Source organism: Xenopus laevis, chromosome 2S (genome assembly GCF_017654675.1).
Source record: "Xenopus laevis strain J_2021 chromosome 2S, Xenopus_laevis_v10.1, whole genome shotgun sequence".
Lineage (NCBI taxonomy): Eukaryota > Metazoa > Chordata > Amphibia > Anura > Pipidae > Xenopus > Xenopus laevis.
Window position 1 is genome coordinate 138,183,193 of NC_054374.1, and position 23,851 is coordinate 138,207,043.

The window sequence follows — 23,851 nt, forward strand, 5'->3', positions numbered from 1 at the left end:
CCGTATGTTACACAGTCTATACAGAATTCCCTGTGCTGCAAAATGTTTAAAAGTTTACATGTAGCCAGAGTATTATAATGTCAGATAAGGAAGTTTCTTTGTTAGTGTAGAAACCAAAACCACTGTGCTATTAGGATTAACAGAAACAGCCTATCACCACTCATTCAGGCAGTTTTTAAACCAAATATAATCAGTTTTGGCCTACAAACCTCCTGTAGCAGCAGTGGCGTTGGTGGTAGGACTTCTTTATCCAGTCAGAGAAATGTTAATAGGGTCAACTGCAACAATAACCGCTATGAATAATATTACTGAAACTCGCCTCACTATGGAACAAAGTCTGTATTTCAGTTTTGTTTTCTCTTATTGTAATAATAATTGTATTTTACTGTGTCATAAATATACCTTCTAAACTTGTCTCCTACATTGCTTATGAAACAGGTAAACACTTCATCTATACGGGATTATGAAACATTTGTCTGGGCTGTGCCCCCTGAAAATGCCGGAGAAAGATCAATATCTCATTGCAGTGTCCAGTTTCAAGGTTTGAGCCTTACAACTGAATTATCAAATTTAAATGTTAAATTGAAAGGTTATGCATAGATTCCTGTATCCAGGGGCACATAATAAGCATGGCAGCCTTTCCCGCTATTACGAACACCAATGGCGGTTCATCTTCATCAACAACTGTTTGTAAAAACTTGAAAACGTGAAATTTACTATAATTCTCTGTGAGGAGAAAGAGTTTTTATCATATTTGTGACTAGTGATGAGCTACATTTTTTACCAGGTTTCACCACGAAAAAGACTCCTATGGATTTGTTGCACACTAAAAAAAATTTGTTGCACGTCAAAAAAAATTGTCACCCATACACTTCAATGCATTTGGCAGATTTTTCACTCTTTCGAAGGGAAACTGGTCAGTTTGGCCCTATTTGTGACACAGGGGGCCTTATTTATCAAAATCCAATTTATTTAAATAAAAAAAAGTCGTACCAAACTATAATCCACGATTGGACCTTATTTATTGTTAAAAAAGCACAATTTAATCAGATCTGAGACAAACTCAATAAAATCGAGCGAAAATAGAATTAAACGATTAAAACGTTTTTTCCGATTTTTGCCCTGACTATTTCAGGCTTTTCGGGCTAAATCTAGCGCAGACCACAGAAACTTCCAAATAGGATAGGGACTCCCATTGACTTATATACAACCTCGACAGGTCTGAGATGGAGGATTTTTGGATTCTGACTTTTTCCATCCTCGGGGTATAATATATCCTAAAAAAAATCTAGATTTTTTTATCAGTAAAAATTTGGATTTCATAGTAAAAAAAACCTTGAGTTTTTTGCATTCGGACTTCTAATAAATAACTCCCAAAGTGTTTTAATGAATTGGCACATGTATCAAAGAATTGTATTAGTCCAATGAAGTATAAGAATCAGCAACACCGCTGCATTATATCAGCCTAACAAATCATTTCCTAAAAAAAAAAAAAAGTAGCATTGCTTAGTTTGAATGCAATGCAACCAAGCAAAATGACCAAGCATTAGTTAACCTGCCCCTCAATATTTTTAAAAGTTTTTAGTTCTGTAACCCAACTAGGGGGAAGATATTTTAACTATATCTGCTGTGTTCTAGCAGGTTGTAAGTATAGGTATATTAAAGGCAAGAACCATCTAGTGTACTTGATTATTATATGGCTAGAAGAAACAACACACGTGTCACGTGTGTCTTACACTTAGGGACAGATTTATGAAAATGTGAGATTAGAACTCACGACAAAAAAATTCACCCACTTTCTACTCATTCCTTTGGGATGTTTAAAACTGTCTTTATAAAATGGTGAACTCTTAACTTTCACCAGCTGATACACTAAAAATCCCATAGAAATTAATTGAAAGCGGGTTTTTCTGTGGCAAACTCTGTCACATTTTAATAAATCTGCCCCTTAATCAATCACTCAATCAATGTTGACGGTTCATGTTCAGAGTAGACCACTGGTTAGATCTCTGACTAATGCAAACGGATCCATAAGCCACACAATGTACATTTAAGCCAATAGCTTCAGCAATTCTGATTTTCTGTTTTAGCAAAAGCCACATTATCCCATTAAAGCATTACTTTAATATAAATATTTACCTTGTCTTGTGTAATTAGAACAACAGTCTCCATGTCAGTAGGAACAATTTACACAACATGACATATAATTACATTATTTATTATCATAACTGCACAAGATATTTACAATTTTACGTCCACTTTCTTCAGAGGCCAATAAATGTATTTTTCCATTTCAACAGCCTATTATCTGCCGCATCCTGGAGAACAGCAATACCACTTTCATTATGTGGATCAGTGTGGCAGTGTGAGAGGATGTAGTGAAGCTTTTGTGTTTGGAGAACCACAGCCTATGGAAGAAATGGTTACCTTGGAAGATGAAGATTCCTGTCTGGATATGCTCTTAATTGTCCCAAAAGCTACTTTCCTTCAGGTAATGTAAGATTGCAAGTACTGTGCTGCTTAACCTGATGCATAGAGAGCAATGGAAGGAATTCCCATAGGATCTAAAATCAAGCTCCAAATATTGTAACTCAACTTTAGAGACTTTGCACTGCAGCACTGCTATATATTTATATATTTTTTTATTAAATGTATACAAATTCAAATTTGTACACATTTTTGCAAATTCATTTGCTTTACCACCCTCTTGTGTTTCCCAGTATCAAAGGAACATAACATAATAGCCAGAACACAACTTCCTGCTTTTCAGCTCTCTAACTCTGAGTTAGTCGGGGGCCACATGGGACATAACTGTTCAGTAAGTTTGCAATTCATCTTCAGCATGCAGCTCAGATTTAAAAGCAAACAGTTATCCTCAAGTCTCTGATTGGTTAATGCCTGGTAACCAATCAGTGGAAACCAAGAGAACTGCAAAGCTGGAAGTAGTGTTCTGTTCTGTTATGTGAGACATCCAGTCACTCCAGCCTTTATACATTACATTTATGACTAACTATATAGAAACATTTTTATTTTGCACAGCCTATGTTTTTAACCAGTTTTTATTTTTATATTGAGTTTAAGTTAGTAAGCTAGATCACTGACTATTACAATGTGAGTGACAGAGTGCTCTGCAGAAGCTTCAAAGCGATGTTCTCCTTTACATTGATTTTTATTATCACTAAACAACTTCTCAGCTGTTTTTTATTATTCGTAAAACTATCAAATTTGACTAGGGAATTGTTAAAATTCGATTTGAGTTTTTTTTTAGAAATTCTAATTAGATTTTTATGATACACTGGCCCTTTAAGAAATTGAATTCGAATATTCGCCACCTAAAACCTGACGAATTGCTGTTTTGGTCAATGGAAGACGTCCTGGTATTAATATGGAGTTGTTTGCAGCATTCAATTTTTTTCCGGAGAAGAAACTCAAATCAAGTATTCACCCGAGTTTTGAAAATTTTATTTTTTTTAAATACATTTCGAGTTCATGGAAGTTTATGGGAGTTTTTAAAAACTAACATGAACTCGATATTCAACCTTTGATACATGTGCCTCCCAGTGTAAAAACGATGAAAAACTCTAATACAAAGATTCACCATATAAAAGTTGTGGAAGTCCTATAGAAGTCATTAGGAGTTGCTGAAATTAGAGATATTTGTATTTTTTTCGGATTGTTCAGCGCTTTTTTTATTTGTGCTTTTTAAGTGTAGATCATCTTTTAATAAATTCCATGGCATTTGTGGTTTCAGAGAAAGTGAGTTTATAGTCGTTGTTTCAAAAACCTCTAAAACCACTAAAATGAGACTGTTGATAAATAGGCCTCTTACTGAACAATGCATTCACAGCACTACTAAAGTCTGTAACAGTGCCACTGTTACATTTCTCTGTAGCATCAAACAAATGCTTTCAATTGGTTTGACTAATTTATGGAATTATAGCAGTTTAGAATGTCAAACTGAAACAGCTCTATTTTTTTGTGATATAGTACCGTATATACTTGAGTATAAGCCGAGTTTTTCAGCATCCAAAATGTGCTGAAAAAGTCTACCTCGGCTTATACTCGGGTCAGCGGGCAGTAGCTGAGATTGCAGTCACTTTTAATCATTCCTATACCAACAGTTCACTTGTGAAGAGACGGCAATATCCCACAATGCCCTCTGTTGGTTATATGAAAGAATAACAGTGCGCCCTCTGTTGGTTATATGAAAGAATAACAGTGACTGCAATATCCAACAGCGACATCTGTTGGTTATATAAAAGAATAACAGTGACTGCAATATCACACAGCACCCTCTGTTGGTTATATGAAAGAATAACAGTGACTGCAATATCATACAGCGCCCTCTGTTGGTTATATTAAAGAATAACAGTGACTGCAATATCACACAGCGCCCTCTGTTGGTTATATGAAGGATTAACAGTGATGGCAATATCACACATCACCCTCTGCACATGGTAGTGGGACAGTGGGACAATGCACACAGTAATCCGTTTGGCAATTCTCTGTCACCATCAACTTTGCAAAGAAGTCCTGTTGATCGCTGGGGGGGTCGCTTTGGCAGAATGTGCGCTGCTGGGAGACAGGGCTAGAGTCAATAAGTTTTCCCAGTTTTCGTAGGTAAAATTAGGTACCTCAGCTTATACTCGGGTCGGCTTATACTCAAGTATATACGGTAATTGAGCTTACAAATATTATTTAAAAGAAACTGGCAAGTGTTTGTGTTGTTTGTTTTATAATGGAAAGGTTTATTTATATGATAAAGTAAGAAAATATATTTTCTCTTGTTTTACTTTTTCCTTTGTCACAGAATCAGCTGGAGATGGCCCAAAAGGAGAGAAATGATCTCATGAGGGCTAGGCTTGCTTTAGAGGAGGAAGTGATCTCAAAAGAGAAAAGAATCTGCTATCTTGAAGCTGCATTAGACATTTCAGAAAAGACATGTTTCTCTTTGAAAGAGCAGTGTGAGGTATGATATGTCATGGGAAATGTTCTGCATATTTTCAGTCTGTTTTTTATTGTCAATAACCCACAGGTAATGAAACACTAATAAGAATGATAAAAGCAGAAAAACACTAGTGGAGAAACCAGTGCACTTTGAACCACCCTGTGGCAGTAAATACTTACAGGAATAACATCCACCTGTCAGTGTGCATTGTGAGATTTGGGGTCAAAAAGGACTATTTAGCACCCGTTGCTGTCATTTCTTACAAACACAGAGCAGCTTGGAGCAAATTTGTGTAAATGCCAGTGGAAAAGACTACACATGAGCTATTAGCTTTTTTTTGTCGCCCAGTAATTAACTCTTAAATACAAAATATATTTTAAAGGAGAAGGAAAGGCTTGCAGCACTTGGGGGGTGACAAATGTTAGGCACCCCCAAGTGATTGTATCAACTTACCTGAAACCCCGGGCCGGTGCTCCTTTCAGCAGAAAACTGCACCGGCCCGGGGATTATGCCAGTGGAGCGATCCATTTCCGTCTTCGAATTTCCCGGGGCAAACACATGTGCAGTTGAACGAAATAGCCGACTTTTTAGTTAAAGTTTGGCTTTTTGTTCTACTGCGCATGTGCAGCCGCGTGAAGAAGGAGGAAACCACTTCAACCAAATTCCCGCAGACTTTTTTACTGTATTTATCAATACATTTTCCAGAAAAAAACAGTGCGGGAAAAGATTGTGAAAAAAAAATCGGAATATTACGACTTTTTCTGATTTGACCCCCGAAAACCACAAAATGGTCGGATTATTAAACAAACCCCAGAGCAGATTGGGATATCTTCTAATTGTACACTGAACATCTGCCATTGACTTCTACATGAACTCAGCAGTTCTGAGTTGGAGTACTTTTTTATTTAGACTTTTAACACCATCGGGGTTTAATAGATCACAAAAAAATTTAGTTTTTTTTCAACGGAAAAAAGTCCGACCAGAAAAATGGGACATTAATAAATAACCCCCTTAAAGTTCATTGAAAGGTGAACCTCCCATTAATAGGTGATACGTACTAATATGCAGAATGCAATAGAGCAAAATGTGCTGTGGACTGAGTGACCGGATAACCCAAACATGGGCCTGTGTTTCATTAACCTTTTGTTCAAAGCCCTCTTCAATCTTTAAGGTGTAGCCATAGCACATCCTCTGCATCTGAGATAATTAAACGTTGCATTCTTTTTTCGTTAGGTGTAGGTTATATGTAAGTATATGCACCAACTGATATATCTTCTACCTGCTCATCTTATCAGTGTTGGATAATATTCTCAATGTTTTATTTTTTCCGTTTAATATGATGTTTTGGTGTTGTCTGTTCGGTTCAGGATCTTGTTACGAGAGAACAAATTGCAAAAGGAGAAAGGAACCTTCTCAACTGTCAGGAGGCAGAGTTACGTGAACGGATTTTGCAACTTGAGAGTGAAATTCAGAGTATGAATAAGAAGATGCAGGAAAATGATAGGGTGCTTGAAGGGTACATTTATTTTATTTTTTTTAATATTCAAAATGTGATCCATTACATTGTCCTAATCTATACAGTGCTGAAGATATATAGATAATGGTAAGGCTCAGATGAGAATTTTTTAGCCAGATGTTTAGTGAATTCATTTTGGTTATTAGTCCCCTGCAGTTTTATACACTACACTGCCAAACTTTGCTGACCAATATCTGCCTGAAAATTAGACCAATATCTAATGGAATCCTGTCAATTTGCTACATGTCTTTAATTCTAGACTGGATATTAAAGAAAAATATTTAATCAGCATATTTCTACTGCTTATATATATGCTATAAAGCAGAGGGTGCTTCTGTTACATACTCATGGTGTTAGCAGTAAACAACATGAAAAAATGTATGTAAATTGCAAACGTACACAGAAGAGTACACTGAGCAAGTTTTATAGGTGGTTGTTTTACCCTTTAACCATCACAAATTAACTGCATTCTTGCTGTCCCATTGCAGCATTTGTAACCCCCCCCCTCCTAAAATTATGAATTTGGTGCATGTATTCACAGCAGCCAACAAATACGAACACTTGACCATTTACACCTTACAGTGTTCCTTAAAAGCACATCCATTTTGTTTTTGTGTCTAAGTAAGACCTGCAAAAAACAAAACAAACAAGAGTCCGTGGTACGTACATAAAAAGAAGGACTGAAACATAATTATAAAATTGAAAGCTAAACTAAAATTCTTTCACCGGTACTTTTTTTTGTCTCCTAACAGTACAGTCGCAATAAAGTTCTCTTTAGAGACTGAAAAGGGGGAGTTAAAGCAACGTCTTGGAGAGACAACAGTGGAAATTGAGCGCTACCAGGTTGGCAAATATATATATTTGAGTTTTTGGGGCAAATATTTGATAAAGTTGAGTTTGCGGAGTGACAAATTGAAAAAGTTGCACGATTGATGCTTGATTATGTCGCTACTTTTTGTCATACCATTTTTTTCAAGAAGTTTTATTGGTAAATTAAGGGGATTCTGGTTTTGGAGCTCGGGCTTTGGGTTTTTTTTTTAAATTAAGTGATGAAAAGTCGAGTTTTAGTAAATAACCCCATACAAGTTGTTGAGTGATAGGAGAGGCAGCAGCTGGACATGACCACTGCTTGAAGCATTGGGTTTTTGGTGATGACTTGGGCACTATACCTTATAATGTGTTATCTGAGTGTACCTAACAGAACACCTTGTTACCGCACCCTTCCTATTCATTATTACACATCCTTATGTTTGTCCATATTAGATATCACATCTTAGACATTCTGAATAATATTTCCTTCTCTTTATCTCCAAATATTGTACTATACTGCGTTAGTCAGAAGACTGTTATGTTCTCCACTTGCTTGGCCTTTACAACACAGCCCTGTCTTGGTTCTCTTCTTCTATGATAGAGTGTCATGTTCTCCGCTACTTCTTTCTGTTGGGGTTCCTCAAGGCTCTGTCCTGGGTCCTTTATTATTATTTCTCTATACTTCCACCCTCTCCAAAGTAATCACTCATATAGTTTCCAATACCACCTCTATGCTGATGATACTCAGATCTATCTCTCCTCTCCTGATCTCAACCCAGAGCTCTTAACTCTGGTTTCTTCCTGCCTGTCTGTTATCTCTACTTGGATGTCTCAACGCTACCTTAAATTATACCTCTCTACGGAAATGCTTCTCTTTCCCACAACTAACATCCATAACATCCCAAAAGTATCTAACATAATTAACAATTCCATTGTCACCCTGTCTCCCCAGGCTGCTGCCTTGAAGTTATTCTAGATTCTGCCCTGTCCTTCACTCCTCATATCCAGTCACTTATTAAATCATGTCACTTCCACCTAAGGAGCATATCCAAGATACGATCATTTATCACCCAAGATGCTGATGAAATTCTTATTCTCTTTCATCATATCATATCTACACTACTGTACCTCTATTAATCGGCCTTCCCTGCAAGAGATTGTCACCTCTTCAGTCCGTAATGAATACTGCTGCCAGGCTAATTCACCTTAGCAACCACTTCCTCTGCCATGCCACTCTTCCAATCCCTGCACTGGTTTCCACTACCTTTCAGAATGAAATTCAAAAGACCCTGACATTCAAAGCAGTTCATAACTCTGCCCCACCCTACATCTCTGAACTCATCTCTATATACTCACCCAACCACTTAGTACGCTCCTCTATTGACCTGCTACTCAACTCTTCTCTCATTACCTCCTCACACACTCGCATTCAAGACTTTGCAAAGGCTGCACCCCCCCCCCCTCTGGAATCCTCTCCCATAGTCTGTCCAACTTTCTCCCAACTTTTCTGCTTTAAAAGATCTCTTAAAATAGATTTTGTTTTAGAGAAGCCTACCCTCACTCTATTTAGCTACCAAATGCAATACCATATCCTACACCTCTCACTTTGCTTATTTCTGATATTTCCCACTCCCACACTTTGTGTCTCAATCCTTTCCCTTCTTATATCGTAAGCTCTTTTGCACAGGGTCTTTACCTTTTGTATCGATTACTGGTTTGCTATGTATGTAATTCTGTATGTTCTTTCCACATTTAGTTTACAGCACTGCGAAATATGTTAGCTCTGTTAATAATAATAATCATCATCATTTGTAATTTTAAACAAGCAAAACAGTTGACAGTTTGTGACAATATATTTTCGGTATAATTAGAACTCAGTTTCACAATAATCAATGGGGTAAATGTTTGGTTATATGCAATGCTGTTTTTACAGTAAGCCTGTAGGTATATGTCATAATGTCAAAAGATTTTAGTGAAATGCGTAAAACTGAAAATAAATGTTCATGGTACAAGCACATTAATGCAATTAGAGTAGTCCTAGATTGTATATGTCCTTGATTTTTCACATGATCTGTTAACCTTAGGCTGATATCACTTGTGGTGGTGCTCCCAGGCCTGGATTAGTGGCAAGGCCAAAAAGGCCTAGGACTAGGGCGGCAGAATCGTAGGGGCGGCATGCCACCCAGCTGCTTGCTGCATCAACCTATCACTGTGCAGAAGGACCACCATATGCCTAGCGACAGGCAGATGCATTTGAAGCAAATTCATGAGGCCTGGGCAGTATTGGGCAGTCCTTGTGCATTTTTGCTGGTGTTTTGTATCCTCCACCATTAGGTACAAACACTATTAAGATTGTGTTGAAAGCCTATTTTATTGTTTACTTTTTTTGATGTTGTAGCTACAAGTGGACTCATTGCGAGAGAAACTACGGAGCTCTCAGGATATGCTTTCCTCAAGCCAGCAGAAAGCTCTTCTGATGGGGGAGGAGCTGGCATCAATGTCTTCCATTCGAGACTGTACTATATCTGATCTTCACAAAAGCCGCCTTGAAACAGCTGACCTTGCCATTAAGGTGTCTGATCTGAGCGTGAAGTTTAAGGAAGGGATGGGGCAGTGGTGGCAGGAGAAGACTGCTTTAAATCACAGCATGGAGGTATAAAAGTGCAGAAACTCTGATAGCCTTCAATAGCTTTAATCTGTACAGTTTAGCCCATAAGTATTCATTCCATAAGAAATGCAGATGTTTTGTATATATCATTATGCAGTATATTATGCAATATTAGAAAATAGGCACAATACTTACAATGGCTGAATTAATTATTTTCCTGCCGTGATTCACAAAAGAATGTGACTGGTATTGAATACTAACAAACCAGGGCATTTTTCTAAAGATCAATGTGTATAATTATGTGAAATGTTGCTTAAGACAGAAAAGTTATCTTGGTAGCATTTTGCAGCTGACTAAGCATGAAGTTCTTTATACAGTAGTTTTGTCCAACCTACGTTCTTAATTGTAAGTTGTGATATGTCTCTGCTACATTTGAAATAAATCAACAGTGAAAACTATAAAGAACTACAAGCTCAGGACTTTTGTTGGAAAACTGATAAGTTTAACAATTAATAATTAAAGTATTTCAGGTTTGTTTAAAAACATTTTTTGTTTTGCAGTATCTTATTGCAAGACACAAGGGATATACAGTATGTAATGACTGTTGAAAGAACAAGTGCTGAAGGAAAGTGCATGTGTAACAGCAATCATTTAGGATTCCAGGTTCCTTATTGTTTCAAGGTCCATTCTACATTGCAGGCCAAGAGGGATCAGATTGTGAATTTGAAAGCAGAAAAACTAAGCCTGGATAACAGTCTGCAGGAAGAGAGAAGTCAGAGGCAAGCACTGCAGTGCAAGCTAAACCAGGAAACAGATGCCAGACAGGTACTACTCCAAAACCCCAAACAGAAGGCTGTCAGTCCCCACTGGTATCCAAACTCTACTGGAAGCTCATTATGTGAACTAGAATAATGTTTAATTAGTATTTGACACTGTATGCAAGCAAATGCATATTTTTTACCTCAGGTGCCCCCCCATAGTCTGCCTTTTTCCATGTGCATCAACATGATTTATCATGATTTTTCCTTTTCCTTAAATGCATTGGGTATTTGTGAAATACAGCCTTATTGCATGTTCTCTCAAGAGAAGCATGCTACGTCTTAGGTCATATAATAAATGTGTCTGTTTCTCCTCTGCATGTGAGCATTTGCTCAGTTCTTGCTTCTTTGGTGTGACTACAGAACAGATCATGGATTTGTCTATCATGGTACAGGTGCAGTTATCAGAGAACAGACGAGAGCTGAGTGAATTGAAATCTGCCCTAAAAGTTGCACAGATGGAGAAGGAGCAACTGATAGAGGAGAGGCAGGTGAGACATTTACCACCCATCTCTCCATTATCAAGCATCTGTTTTGCAGTAGTAATTTCACATGTGGGTAATGGAGCAAGGAAGCACAAGCAGAAATGCTTATACCTTCTGTATAGTAACCATTGGGACAGTAGTCTATTATTGAAGACATGGCTCACAATTTACCGTTTTTATTTTTTACAGTAACTATGGGATCGCTGCACCAACTTAAGTTTTAATAATATAAACGTTTCTGAAATAATAGCAAAGAAAGCATTAATGTTTTGTTGGAAATTCAATACTTTTTTTATTTAAGGAAATTCATCAGTATGTACGTAGGCTGGAAGAACGTCTAGACAAGCTTGCTGATGAGAAATGGAAAGAAGATAAAATGCTTATGGAAGACAAAACAGACTCAAGTATGTACTTACGTTCCCTACATATGATTTACATTTACTTTTTTACAGTCTTAAATTTATAAATGGGGAGGCAGCTATCAATCTAAAATTTGATCCACCTGGTTGCATGGAAATTGATATGACTGTGCAGCTGATTAGAATGAACTCTTTGCTAAAACTTAAATAACATAGTGTTCATGGAACTATGTTGCCCCATAACAATGGTTGGCAGTGCTGATTTAGCGAGTCAGACCAACACATAACTAGCTGTATCTGAATCATATACAAAAATACAAATATGCATGAGGCTTTAGAGGAGATATCTGCTTATCTTATGTGCCAATGACATACAACCTTGGCAACTGCTGCATATGTACAGCTTTTGGCTGCCACAGTGTTCTACAAGTTTCTAGAGTTTTTAGTGGGTTGAAGCTGATACTTGTTAAAGGAGAAGGAAAGGCTAAAATTAAGTAACCTTTTTAGAAAGGTCTATATAAATACATCAGTAAACCAGTAATGTTGCTCAGAGTCCTCTGTCAAAAGAAACACAGCATTTCTTGCCTTCTATTGTGTACACGTGGGCTTCTGTATCGGACTTCCTGCCTTCAGCTTAAACCTCCAAGGCTGGGGCTTGAGCATGCTCAGTTTGCTCCTCTCTCCCTCTCCCTTTCCCCCCTCCCTACTCCCCTCCCTGCTGTTATCTGAGCCCAAAACTATGAGTGAGCAGGAAGAGACTCAGACAGGAAGTGATGTCACACCAAGTTAATATGGCAGCTGCTATCCTTAACAAACAGAGAGAGCTTCTAGAGCTGTTTACTCAGGTATGGTAAAGCATTCTGCAGAATAAATATAGTGTTATAGCTTGCACTATTTTGGCTAATCTATTGGCAATAAACTGATTCGGTAGCTTTCCTTCTTACATGGAATTGAGTTCCTGTTTTCTTTATCATACTCTGCATTGTACCCTCCAATTAAAGTCTTCTGTTGTAAGTTATATACTTATACAATACAGTGTATATTTTTGTAGCAACGGTATAACAGTAACTGCTACTAACGTGCTGTTTGTAAGTAAGGGAATAAATGGCAAACGTAACAAAATCGAATACAAACGTTAAATAATGAAAGAGTGGGTATAAACAAAGGAAAGATAAATGTTGTTTCTTTGTATAAGAATGTAAAAGTAGTTCATCTGAACACATAAAGAACATCATATCTATAGAGAGATATATAAACGGTAGAAATTAATTTGGACTTCGTTCTGTACTAAGGGTTAGTAGTGACTTCAGGCACTTTATGACATTAAGGAACTTTATTTGTCAAGTAAAGCCGCTGTGTTTTTATATACGATTATTTTTGCTGAACTTATTGAATTACTTGAGAAGTAGGTGCTTTTTAGAACTGTATGATGATTTTCATACTTTGTGAACAGGTCCTCCAACTTTATCAGTGGATCTTTCTGACTCAGATGATGAATCCCCTGGAGATGAGGGTGTATCTCAGCAGCTTGGACCATGTTCCTTGGATGAACAGGACCTCTCCTTGAACCTCCCTGTGTTTCCATGTGAGCCTCAGAAGGTGGTGATAAACCAACCTGCACCAATTGCTTGTCAACTGCAGCCTCTCCCTGAGGACAACCCTGATTCAGTGAGTGATACTTGTTAAGTAAATGAGTGACTGATAATTTGTACTTGCAGCAAACTGAGCTTACATAACCCTAGAATAACTATAAGTTCTAAATACATCCATCAAGAACAAATATATATGCTCTTACCACAAATACTAACTGGGCATATGCAGTTTAGGGTCAAAAATCTACCCAAAAGTCATATACTGCTGTCTTTTGGAATTTCCATATGCAGATATGAGGGGGGCTATAATTTATCTACAAGCAGTAGGATACTGGGAACACATTTGAGGGTAAAGAAAAAAGACAGTACCCCAGTATTTTTAGATATTTCTATATTGACCCCAAATATCAGATTTGAATGTGATTATGTAAGATAAGTATTTTATTTAGGGCCAAATAGTATCTATCTTATCAAAAACAAATCTAAACAGAGAAAAATATCTTCTCATAAGCATGCATTGAAATTATCGGATAGGCTATGCACTGTGATCATCCCAATTTGCTCTATACTTTAAAGGGATCCTGTCAGTCATCAGAAAACATGTTTTTTTCAAAACGCATCAGTTAATAGTGCTACTCGAGCAGAATTCTGCACTGAAATCCATTTTGAACAAGTGGCGACTTCAAGCATTTGCACCAACATCTCTAATATATAACTACTACAAGAAGGTCCGCACTCTCAGGACTTATAAAAATCATAGTATTTATTGTAAATGACTAACGTTTCGGCTAGGTCCCTAGCCTTTCTCAAATTAACAAATTGAACATTAAACCGCCTTAAATATACACATTTTTTTTTTCAGTACTCATAAGTACACAGCCAATCAGAGATGACATATCTGTCATATGACTTGCTTGCTCTGCAGCACAATAGACATCAATGACCAAACAACACTGAACATTTTGAGATTGTCAAACTTAAAGGGATACTGTCATGGGAAAAAATGTTTTTTTCAAAATGAATCAGTTAATAGTGCTGCTCCAGCAGAATGCTGCAGTGAAATCCATTTCTCAAAAGAGCAAACAGATTTTTTTATATTCAATTTTGAAATCTGACATGGGGCTAGACATTTTGTCAATTTTCCAGCTGCCCCTGGTCATGTGATTTGTGCCTGCACTTTAGGAGAGAAATGCTTTCTGGCAGGCATGGGTTTTTACTATTGAGTGCTGTTCTTAGATCTACCAGGCAGCTGTTATCCTGTGTTAGGGAGCTGCTATCTGGTTACCTTCCCATTGTTCTTTTATTTGGCTGCTGGGGGGGGAAGGGAGGGGGTGATATCACTCCAACTTGCAGTACAGCAGTAAAGACTGATTGAAGTTTATCAGAGCACAAGTCACATGACTGGGGGCAGCTGGGAAACTGACAATATGTCTAGCCCCATGTCAGATTTGAAAATTGAAATATAAAAATTGAATATAAAAAAATCTGTTTGCTCTTTTGAGAAATGGATTTCACTGCAGCATTCTGCTGGAGCAGCACTATTAACTGATTCATTTTGAAAAAAACATTTTTTCCCATGACAGTATCCCTTTAAGTTTGACAATCTCAAAATGTTCAGTGTTGTTTGGTCATTGATGTCTATTGTGCTGCAGAGCAAGCAAGTCATATGACAGATATGTCATCTCTGATTGGCTGTGTACTTATGAGTACTGAAAAAAAAAATGTGTATATTTAAAGCAGTTTAATGTTCAATTTGTTAATTTGAGAAAGGCTAGGGACCTAGCCGAAACGTTAGTCATTTACAATAAATACTATGATTTTTATAAGTCCTGAGAGTGCGGACCTTCTTGTAGTAGTTATATATTAGAGATGTTGGTGCAAATGCTTGAAGTCGCCACTTGTTCAAAATGTTCAATGAAGACAAAATAGATCCTCTAATGCCCTAGACATGAGCCCACCCTAAAACAAATGTGACATGCCCCTCAAATGGTAAAAAAAATGTTAAAGTGATACTGACACAAAAAAAATATTATTCAAAATATTAATGTACATCAGAAGTTAACTATAGCTCATGTTGATCATTTTTCACTCATAGTTTTGCTTTTGTAAGTAATTGTTACTCGAAGTTCCTAAACCTGAACCTGTTTTGCCAACCTGACTGTCCCCTCTCAACATGTCAGTTAGAGTTTCTAATGCTAACAATAGAGGAACATCGGGGATCAGATGGGTAATGTAAAAGCATCTGTAAATACTTGTATGGCAAAGTTATAGATAGCATGCAAAGACAATGTATCCGACTTACTGTTTTCAGCATAAACCTCCAGGGCTAGGGCTTGAGCATGCTCAGTTTGCTCCTCTCTCCCTCCCTTTTCCCCCCACCCTCCTCCGCTCCCTGCTGTAATCTGAGCCCAGAGCTATGCGTGAGTAGGGAGAGACTCAGGCAGGAAGTGATGTCACACCAAGCTAATATGGCAGCTGCTATTCTAAACAAACAGAGAGAGCTTCTAGAGCTGTTTACTCAGGTATGGTACAGCATTCGGCAGAATAAATATAGTGTTATAGCTTGCACTATTGTAATCTATTTGCAATAAACTGCTTCGGTAGCTTTCCTTCTCCTTTAAGCATATATTTATGCTTGCAGATATCCCTTTCTGTACTGTAAGTAGCCTCTATACAGTGAAGGTGATTCTGTCTGTACTGCTGTAATACAATGTGCATGACAGAAAGGCTATCAATTTGCTGTGCATAGTATGGGGTACATGTTGAAAGTACCAGCAGTCAAGGGTCAACAGAAATATACGTCTATGCCTAGTTAGTTTGCAGGTCCATTAAGCAGGTTATAGCAATTTATATTATACACATTTGTAATGCTCAGCACTCTTCCCAAGATGCAGAAGAAAGAATAGAGAAAGTACCAAGTGGATACTTCATTGCCAGGGAAGAATAGCTGAATATATCTCATGTTATAGCTGTTCTACTATACACATCATCTGCTTGAATAAACTGTTCACTTGTTAGATTGGATTTATTGATTACCGGTATTGCATTCAGTACTACGGGAACAAAGGCTATCACTCACTCTTAACTTATTGTGCATCCTGGAAATCAACAAAGCAAAAGATTAATCATCACCTTTCTGCTCCTTCCTATTTAACAGGCTGTATTTAGTTTTGTTCCTAGAGTACTACATAAAAGCACTTCATAAAAATATACATGAACCCTTTCATGGGGCATAAAAATGGCAATAGGGTCACCACATATGTGATCCAGCTATTAATGTCATGCTTCTGTGATCCTGTAATAGCCTCGGTGCCACCAGTCGAGTTGAAGGGGACATAAATCCCGGTCTCTTGGGGCCCTCTTAGTCAACAACCTCCGTGATACACCCTTTCCTCACTAACACCTAATAAACCTTGCAATTTAAGGTAATCTTGCTAGTTTTTTTTCTCTAGAAATCAGTTATTTTGCTTTGCTGTTTCCATGACACCTAACAACCAGTGCAACCACTCATGGGATCAAGAGGAGCAATAACTTTGTGTTGTGTGAGTTACTTAACTCTGTTAGGTAAACAGCTAGAATGCCTGCCTTTGTGACTGTTAATATCACTTTAGCGTGTGCCTTTAGCCACTACCTAAAATGCTCTGACCCCCCCCCCCAAATTCAATGCTTCTTTGAGCAAATTAGAAAATACACTGCTACAGACTGGCCCACCAGGTACCAGGAAAACTCCCAGTAAGCCCAGGTGTCAGTGGGCCTCTTGCTTCTAACCATTTTGCCTATTTCATGGCCATCCCCTACTTCTCTATGGGGACGAAGAGGCTTAAAGGAATTGTTCAGTGTAAAAATAAAAACTGGGTAAATAGATAGGCTGTGCAAAATAAAAAATGTCTCTAATATAGTTAGTTAGCCAAAAATGTAATGTATAAAGGCTGGAGTGATTTGATGTATAACATGTCAGTCTGAACACTACTTCCTGCTTTTCAGCTCTCTTGGTTTACACTGACTGGTTACCCTGGCTACCAGGCAGTAACCAATCAGAGACTTGAGGGGGGGCCACATGGGTCATATCTGTTGCTTTTGTGTAGAGACCCTGAGATTTGGGTGTATTTATCTCAGGCATTCCTCTTTAGTATTTGGACACCTAAGGGTCCTTTAGTTAACTGAGGCAGCTATGTCCCTAGCTGGGTCCACACTAGTACCTGGGGATTGTCCACTAGATGGCACTGTTTGATAATATAAAAGGGTTTAGCACCATGAGGTCTGGGTCTGTCCTGGGACTTTGCCTCACTGAGAGGTACTACAGGTCCAGGTCTGCCGAGAAAGTTAGTGAAGTGTAAGATAGTGATAGTAGTACTGTAATAGTCGCTCTAGGAGTGAAAGTCAGCTCAGGGTAGCTAGTGAGCAGATGTGGCTCCAACGAGGAGGTGTAGTGGGGTTAGGACCCCGTGGTATTTGAACCACTAGTGCAGGGACTACAGTGGGTGAGTTGAGGACCAGATAGGATACCAAGACCCAAGATCCCAGGCTGAATACAGTGGGTGAGGTGAGGATCAAGTCCGGTGCCAAGATACAAGACCTCAGGCTGAGAAACCCTTGCCTTAGTGTTTCACCAGAGGGATAGTGCCTAGTGAGAGTGGTAACTATTTCCCACGTCTATTGTTTGTTGTAATACTGAATACTAGCCCGTTTGCTGCACCCTGTACTCTCTAGAGGGATTATTGCTGTGTGAAGCTATTTTACGATAACTGTGAACATCCAAGTGCCTGTGAACTACTACCTTGTTACTGTTCTCTGTAAATAAACCAGTTATAGTTTACTGCAAAGAAACTGTCTGGCTGAATATCCTGCTGCATTTATCCATACCAGGTACCGGGAGTTGCAGGGAGTTGCACGGGTACACTGGGGGTCTAGGGCACACTAATAGCAGTTTTAGCCTGGTCACACACAGCCTCAATATCCAGCAAAAGTACACTCAAGGGTGTGCTACATTTGGGGGCTCGTCCGGGATCATCTTTATTGAACTCATTGCTGTGAGAGAAAAGTGTGACAGGCGCTGCAGTGCCGGACCAGAGAGGAAAAAGGCATCTTGGCCTAGCGCAGTTAGCAGCCTGAGTTCCGACCGCCCTAAATTTACTGTTGCCTGAAGGAAAGGGCTGACTGGAAAGTTTTGTGCCCACCTTTCCAGATTGGTGGGGAGAACCAATCAGGATTGTGTGTATTGGCGCCAGAGAAAGGCGCGGAACAAGTGTGAGTGATGTGGGCCTAATTGTCTGCAGTACCACCCTGTTTAGCCCAACCTCCTCTGACACCAGGAGGTGGGGTAACAGCCAATCAGAAGTGCAGGATTCGGCGCCAAAAGGGAACAGGGAGGAGCCCCTGTTATACTGACGTCATGGCGGCCCTTTTGCGACTGAGTGCGAGAGTAGCTGGTCAGAGGAGAAGACGCATGCAGCGAGCCTTGCAATTGCAAATCCAGCAAGCGTCAGAAGGGTCCAGTATGTCTGACAGTGACCAGGGTAGTTTCCGATCCACCTCAGCAGTGATGCCGTTGGGCGTGTTAAAAGACACAAGCCGCCGATACACCTGGGGTGGCGTGTTCGCCCAAAAAGTGAGCGACTCGGGAAATTCCGTGATGGTTCCCGTCTGCGGCCGATGCCGACGTGAAGCTTACCCAGCATTCCATGATGTCAGGGGTCGATGCCCCCATTGTCAGCAAAGCTGCTGGATTGGGCCGTATGTGGATGACAAGGTTCAAGGATCACCCCAGGCTGTTCTAGGACTGCTCGCCCTCATGGCCAATGAGGAGCGCTACTTCACGGAGGGTGCAAGTCAGTCCGAATCGACAGATCCAGAGGCGGCTAACCCTCACCGAGAGCTAGCAGTGAGAACCGCCCTCCTGACGATTACTGACCGTCCAGAGGGAGAGACCCCCCTGGAGGGCAGCACCCCGCATGTTCGTGCAGTGATGGAGGCCTCCGTCCCACCTGAAACGGCACCAGTTCTGCCCGCGGCTGCGGAGAGCATCATGGTGCCAGTGAAAAGCAAACTGGAGGAAGGGCCTAAGCAGGAGATCCATTCCAGAGGTTCCCAGGAAGCGGAGGATGCCAACCGCGAGGAACGACGCCCACCTTCCCGCCACTCCAACCGCCCAGAGGGGGTAAGTGTTAATATCCCCAGCCGGGGTCCCCAAGAGCCACCCGTGAGGGAAGAACCCCCCCCATACCCCGAGGCTAGCAGCAAAGAGGGATGGGCCCGCAAGGGAGCAGATATGCCAAGCAGAGGGGTCACTCAGGGTGCGTCAAGCGGCAAGGAGGGAACAGTGGATGAGGCGGAAGATGATGGAGCCACCGACCGGCCTCTGTTCAAATTGCCCCATAGTTTCTGGGCCCCTAAGAAAATTACCCGGGCTGAAGAGAAGCACTTCTGGGTAGTACCCGGCCGAGCCAATCCTGAGATCTTCTGCAGGGTTTCTCGGGTACAGCGGGTCATAAACTTCCGTGTGTACAGGAAATGGGGGTATTATATGCCCTACGCACCGCTGTGGGTTTATGAGCAGGTGGAGGAAAATCTGGATGAGTGGGTGGTGGAGGAGATTGTGGCGAAAGAAAAGACAATTGGAAATACTCTCTCCCACCCTGATCAAGCCAGGCGTGCAGCTGCCTGGAGCTTTGTGCGGTCCCTGGAGAATGAGTGGTGGTGGGGACACACCATTTTGCGCCATGCTGTCCACAGCTTTGGAAAGAAAAACCCTGCGCCACGTTATTTCAGCGTGGATGTTCCACTTCCAGAAGGGGGCACTGTGGAGAAGCCGCACCCAAAATACTACATTAGCTACGAGGACACTAAGATGCGGTTCACCTACATGATCTAAGCCAGCATCTGTGGGACTTGTCATTTGTAGCCTCGGGCTAGGAGCCACACCCGGGAGGGTGCTGTTTTTCTGTTGTGGGGGGAGGGTGAAGTAACCACCCCCAGCTAAAGTTAAAGTTGACCACTGGAGGTCTTTTGTTTATTGCTTTACCATATTTTCAAGTGACTTCAAGGAATGGAGCTGTGTTTTTGTTATTAACCTCTGGGTTGAGACACTTCAAGTTGGGGAGGCTTCCCCTGGAGTCAGGACACATAAAGAACAGAGACTCAGGTTTGACCTGCAGCATGACTGAAACCATGTTGGACTCTGTAGTGGGTTCTTTATTTTTAGCCACTCTCGGGGTGAATCGCACCCACCTGGAAGGAGGACTTTGGCAAACAACCCAAAGACTGTAAATAGTTAAGGGACACTTGTCCCAAAATCCCAATTCCCTTTTTCCCTCCTAAGTGCATAAATAAAAGAAATGTGAATACGTGATTTAAGTACAGTGTTGGTAATAGTAGGGTTAATCCCGAGGTAATAGGATTTAGGGCCACGGCCGTGGACCCAGTATGAGGTTGCATTTTAAGTATTGATACAGTGCTCAGGAAAAATGCATGTTTGCAATATTTTGTTTACAGGATCCATTGTACCATGGGCAGTCCTCTGGAGAGGCTGTTGAAGCGTGATGTACAAATAGTAAATGTGATTTAAAATGTGATTTATTGTGCACTTGAGAGTAACTGTTTAGTTTGTCAACGGGGACGTTGACGTTTCTAAGTGGGGGGAGAATGTAGAGACCCTGAGATTTGGGTGTATTTATCTCAGGCATTCCTCTTTAGTATTTGGACACCTAAGGGTCCTTTAGTTAACTGAGGCAGCTATGTCCCTAGCTGGGTCCACACTAGTACCTGGGGATTGTCCACTAGATGGCACTGTTTGATAATATAAAAGGGTTTAGCACCATGAGGTCTGGGTCTGTCCTGGGACTTTGCCTCACTGAGAGGTACTACAGGTCCAGGTCTGCCGAGAAAGTTAGTGAAGTGTAAGATAGTGATAGTAGTACTGTAATAGTCGCTCTAGGAGTGAAAGTCAGCTCAGGGTAGCTAGTGAGCAGATGTGGCTCCAACGAGGAGGTGTAGTGGGGTTAGGACCCCGTGGTATTTGAACCACTAGTGCAGGGACTACAGTGGGTGAGTTGAGGACCAGATAGGATACCAAGACCCAAGATCCCAGGCTGAATACAGTGGGTGAGGTGAGGATCAAGTCCGGTGCCAAGATACAAGACCTCAGGCTGAGAAACCCTTGCCTTAGTGTTTCACCAGAGGGATAGTGCCTAGTGAGAGTGGTAACTATTTCCCACGTCTATTGTTTGTTGTAATACTGAATACTAGCCCGTTTGCTGCACCCTGTACTCTCTAGAGGGATTATTGCTGTGTGAAGCTATTTTACGATAACTGTGAACATCCAAGTGCCTGTGAACTACTACCTTGTTACTGTTCTCTGTAAATAAACCAGTTATAGTTTACTGCAAAGAAACTGTCTGGCTGAATATCCTGCTGCATTTATCCATACCAGGTACCGGGAGTTGCAGGGAGTTGCACGGGTACACTGGGGGTCTAGGGCACACTAATAGCAGTTTTAGCCTGGTCACACACAGCCTCAATATCCAGCAAAAGTACACTCAAGGGTGTGCTACATTTGAATCTGAGCTGAATGCTGAGGATCAATTACAAACTCACTGAACAGAAATGTACCATGTGGCCCCCCTTCAAGTCGCTGACTAACTCAGACTTATAGAGCTGAAAAGCAGGAAGTTGCATTCTGGCTGTTTTATTAGACATCTGTTCACTCCATCCTTTATATATTACATTTTTGGCTAACTAACTATATTAGAAACATTTTTTATTTTGCACAGCCTATCTATTTACACCGTTTTTATTTTCACACTGAACTGTTCCTTTAATAATGGAAGAATAGAGTATAGTATGTAGAGAAAAAAGGCTAGGAGAATAAAGAGGTTGAGTGAGGAGAGGAGCCTAAGGTTTTCTGGTGGGTCCCTGGCATCCCAGTCCAACACTATGTGGGTCTGTACAATATTTCATATATATATATATGTATATATATATATATATATATATATATATATATATATATATATATATATATATATATATATATATATATATACCACTCCAAAAGGATCCGCACTCACGGGTCTTTAAAAAAGTATAAAAAATATTTAATTACAAACACATAACTGACGTTTTGGCCTACACCAAGGCCTTTCTCATATATATATATTATCTCTCTCTCTCTCTCTCTCTCTCTCTATATATTATATATATATATATATATATATATATATATATATATATATATATATATATATATATATATATATATATATATATATATGGGGTCCGTTATCCGGAAACCCATTATCCAGAAAGTTCTGAATTTCTTCCATTAAGTCAATTAAGTCCATTTCCCATAGACTCAATTATAATCATAATAATCAAAATTACAAGTACAAGGTACTGTTTTATTATTACAGAGAAAAAGGAAATAATTTTACAAAATATGGTTTATTAACGGATAACGGATCCCATACCTATATAAATATATATATATTTTACAATACCATGTCTACAGAGTTTAGCTATGTGAACACTAGTAAACTGATCACTGATCTATACATGGTTTCTTAGCAACTAATAACATACATTGTAGCGCCATTTTCAAGAGGAGGGGTATAAGCTTTGAATTTTTTTCACTCTGACAAAGGTCTCAAGGAAAACGGAAACGTTGGAATAATAAATAAACTTTGTCTCTTTTTCACCATATTTTAAATGAGTGCCTTGCTTTACATGATATCCTAAAGGCAGATGCATAAATTTGGGCACCTCAACAGACATATTACATCCATACTTAGTTGAGCCTCCTTTTGCAAATGTAACAGCCTCTAGACGCCTCCTATAGCCTTTCATGAGTGTCTGTAATTCTGAATGGCAGTATTTTTGACCATTCGTCCATACAAAATCTCTCCAGTTCATTTAAATTTGATGGCTGCTGAGCATGGACAGCCTGCTTCAAATCATCCCATAGATTTTCGATGATATTCAAGTCAGAGGACTGTGATGGCCATTCCAGAATATTGTACTTCTTCCTCTGCATAAATGTCTTTGTAGATTTCCAAGTGTGTTTAGGGTCATTGTCTTGTTGGAATATCCCACCCCTGAGTAACTTCAACTTTGTGACTGATGCTTGAACATTATCCTGAATGAAGAATTCATTGATTTTGGGTTGAATTCATCCTACCCTCGACTTTAACAAGGGCCCCAGTCCCTGAACTATCCACACAGCCCCACAGCATGATGGGACCTCCACCAAATTTGACAGTAGGTAGCAGGTGTTTTTTTTTAGAATGCAGTATTCTTCTTCCACCATGCAAATTGTTTTTTGTTATGACCAAATACCTACATTTTTGTCTCATCAGTCCAAAGCACTTTGTTCCAAAATGACTGTGGCTTGTCTAAATGAGCTTTTACTTACAACAAGCGACTCTGTGGCGTGAGTGCAGAAAGGGCTTCTTTCTCATCACCCTGCCACACATGTTCTTTGTGCAAATTGCACTGAATTGTAGAACAATGTACAGATACACCATCTGCAGCAAGATGTTCTTGCAGGTGACCTTTGGGTTGTCTGTAACCATTCTCACAATCCTCCGCATATGCCACTCCTGTATTTTTCTTGGCCTGCCAGACCTGGGTTTTACAGCAACTGCGTCCACTTACACACAATTTTCTAACTGGTAGAAAACAGATAAAAAATGCAGGTTTGTATTGTTATTGTCTTGCTTTGG

General features: G+C 39.8%; 1 protein-coding gene across 4 annotated transcripts in view; it reads left to right on the plus strand.

The window, feature by feature from the left end:
• calcoco1.S (calcium binding and coiled-coil domain 1 S homeolog) overlaps positions 1-23,851 on the plus strand; it is a 32,436-nt gene that overhangs the window by 3,355 nt on the left and 5,230 nt on the right. For all 4 annotated transcript variants that reach the window (XM_018248113.2, XM_018248114.2, NM_001088576.2 and 1 more), the window contains 10 exon segments: positions 439-541; positions 2,301-2,491; positions 4,811-4,969; positions 6,316-6,464; positions 7,217-7,307; positions 9,673-9,927; positions 10,582-10,707; positions 11,096-11,191; positions 11,487-11,589; positions 12,998-13,212. In XM_018248113.2, coding sequence (XP_018103602.1) covers positions 439-541; positions 2,301-2,491; positions 4,811-4,969; positions 6,316-6,464; positions 7,217-7,307; positions 9,673-9,927; positions 10,582-10,707; positions 11,096-11,191; positions 11,487-11,589; positions 12,998-13,212 — 1,488 coding nt within the window.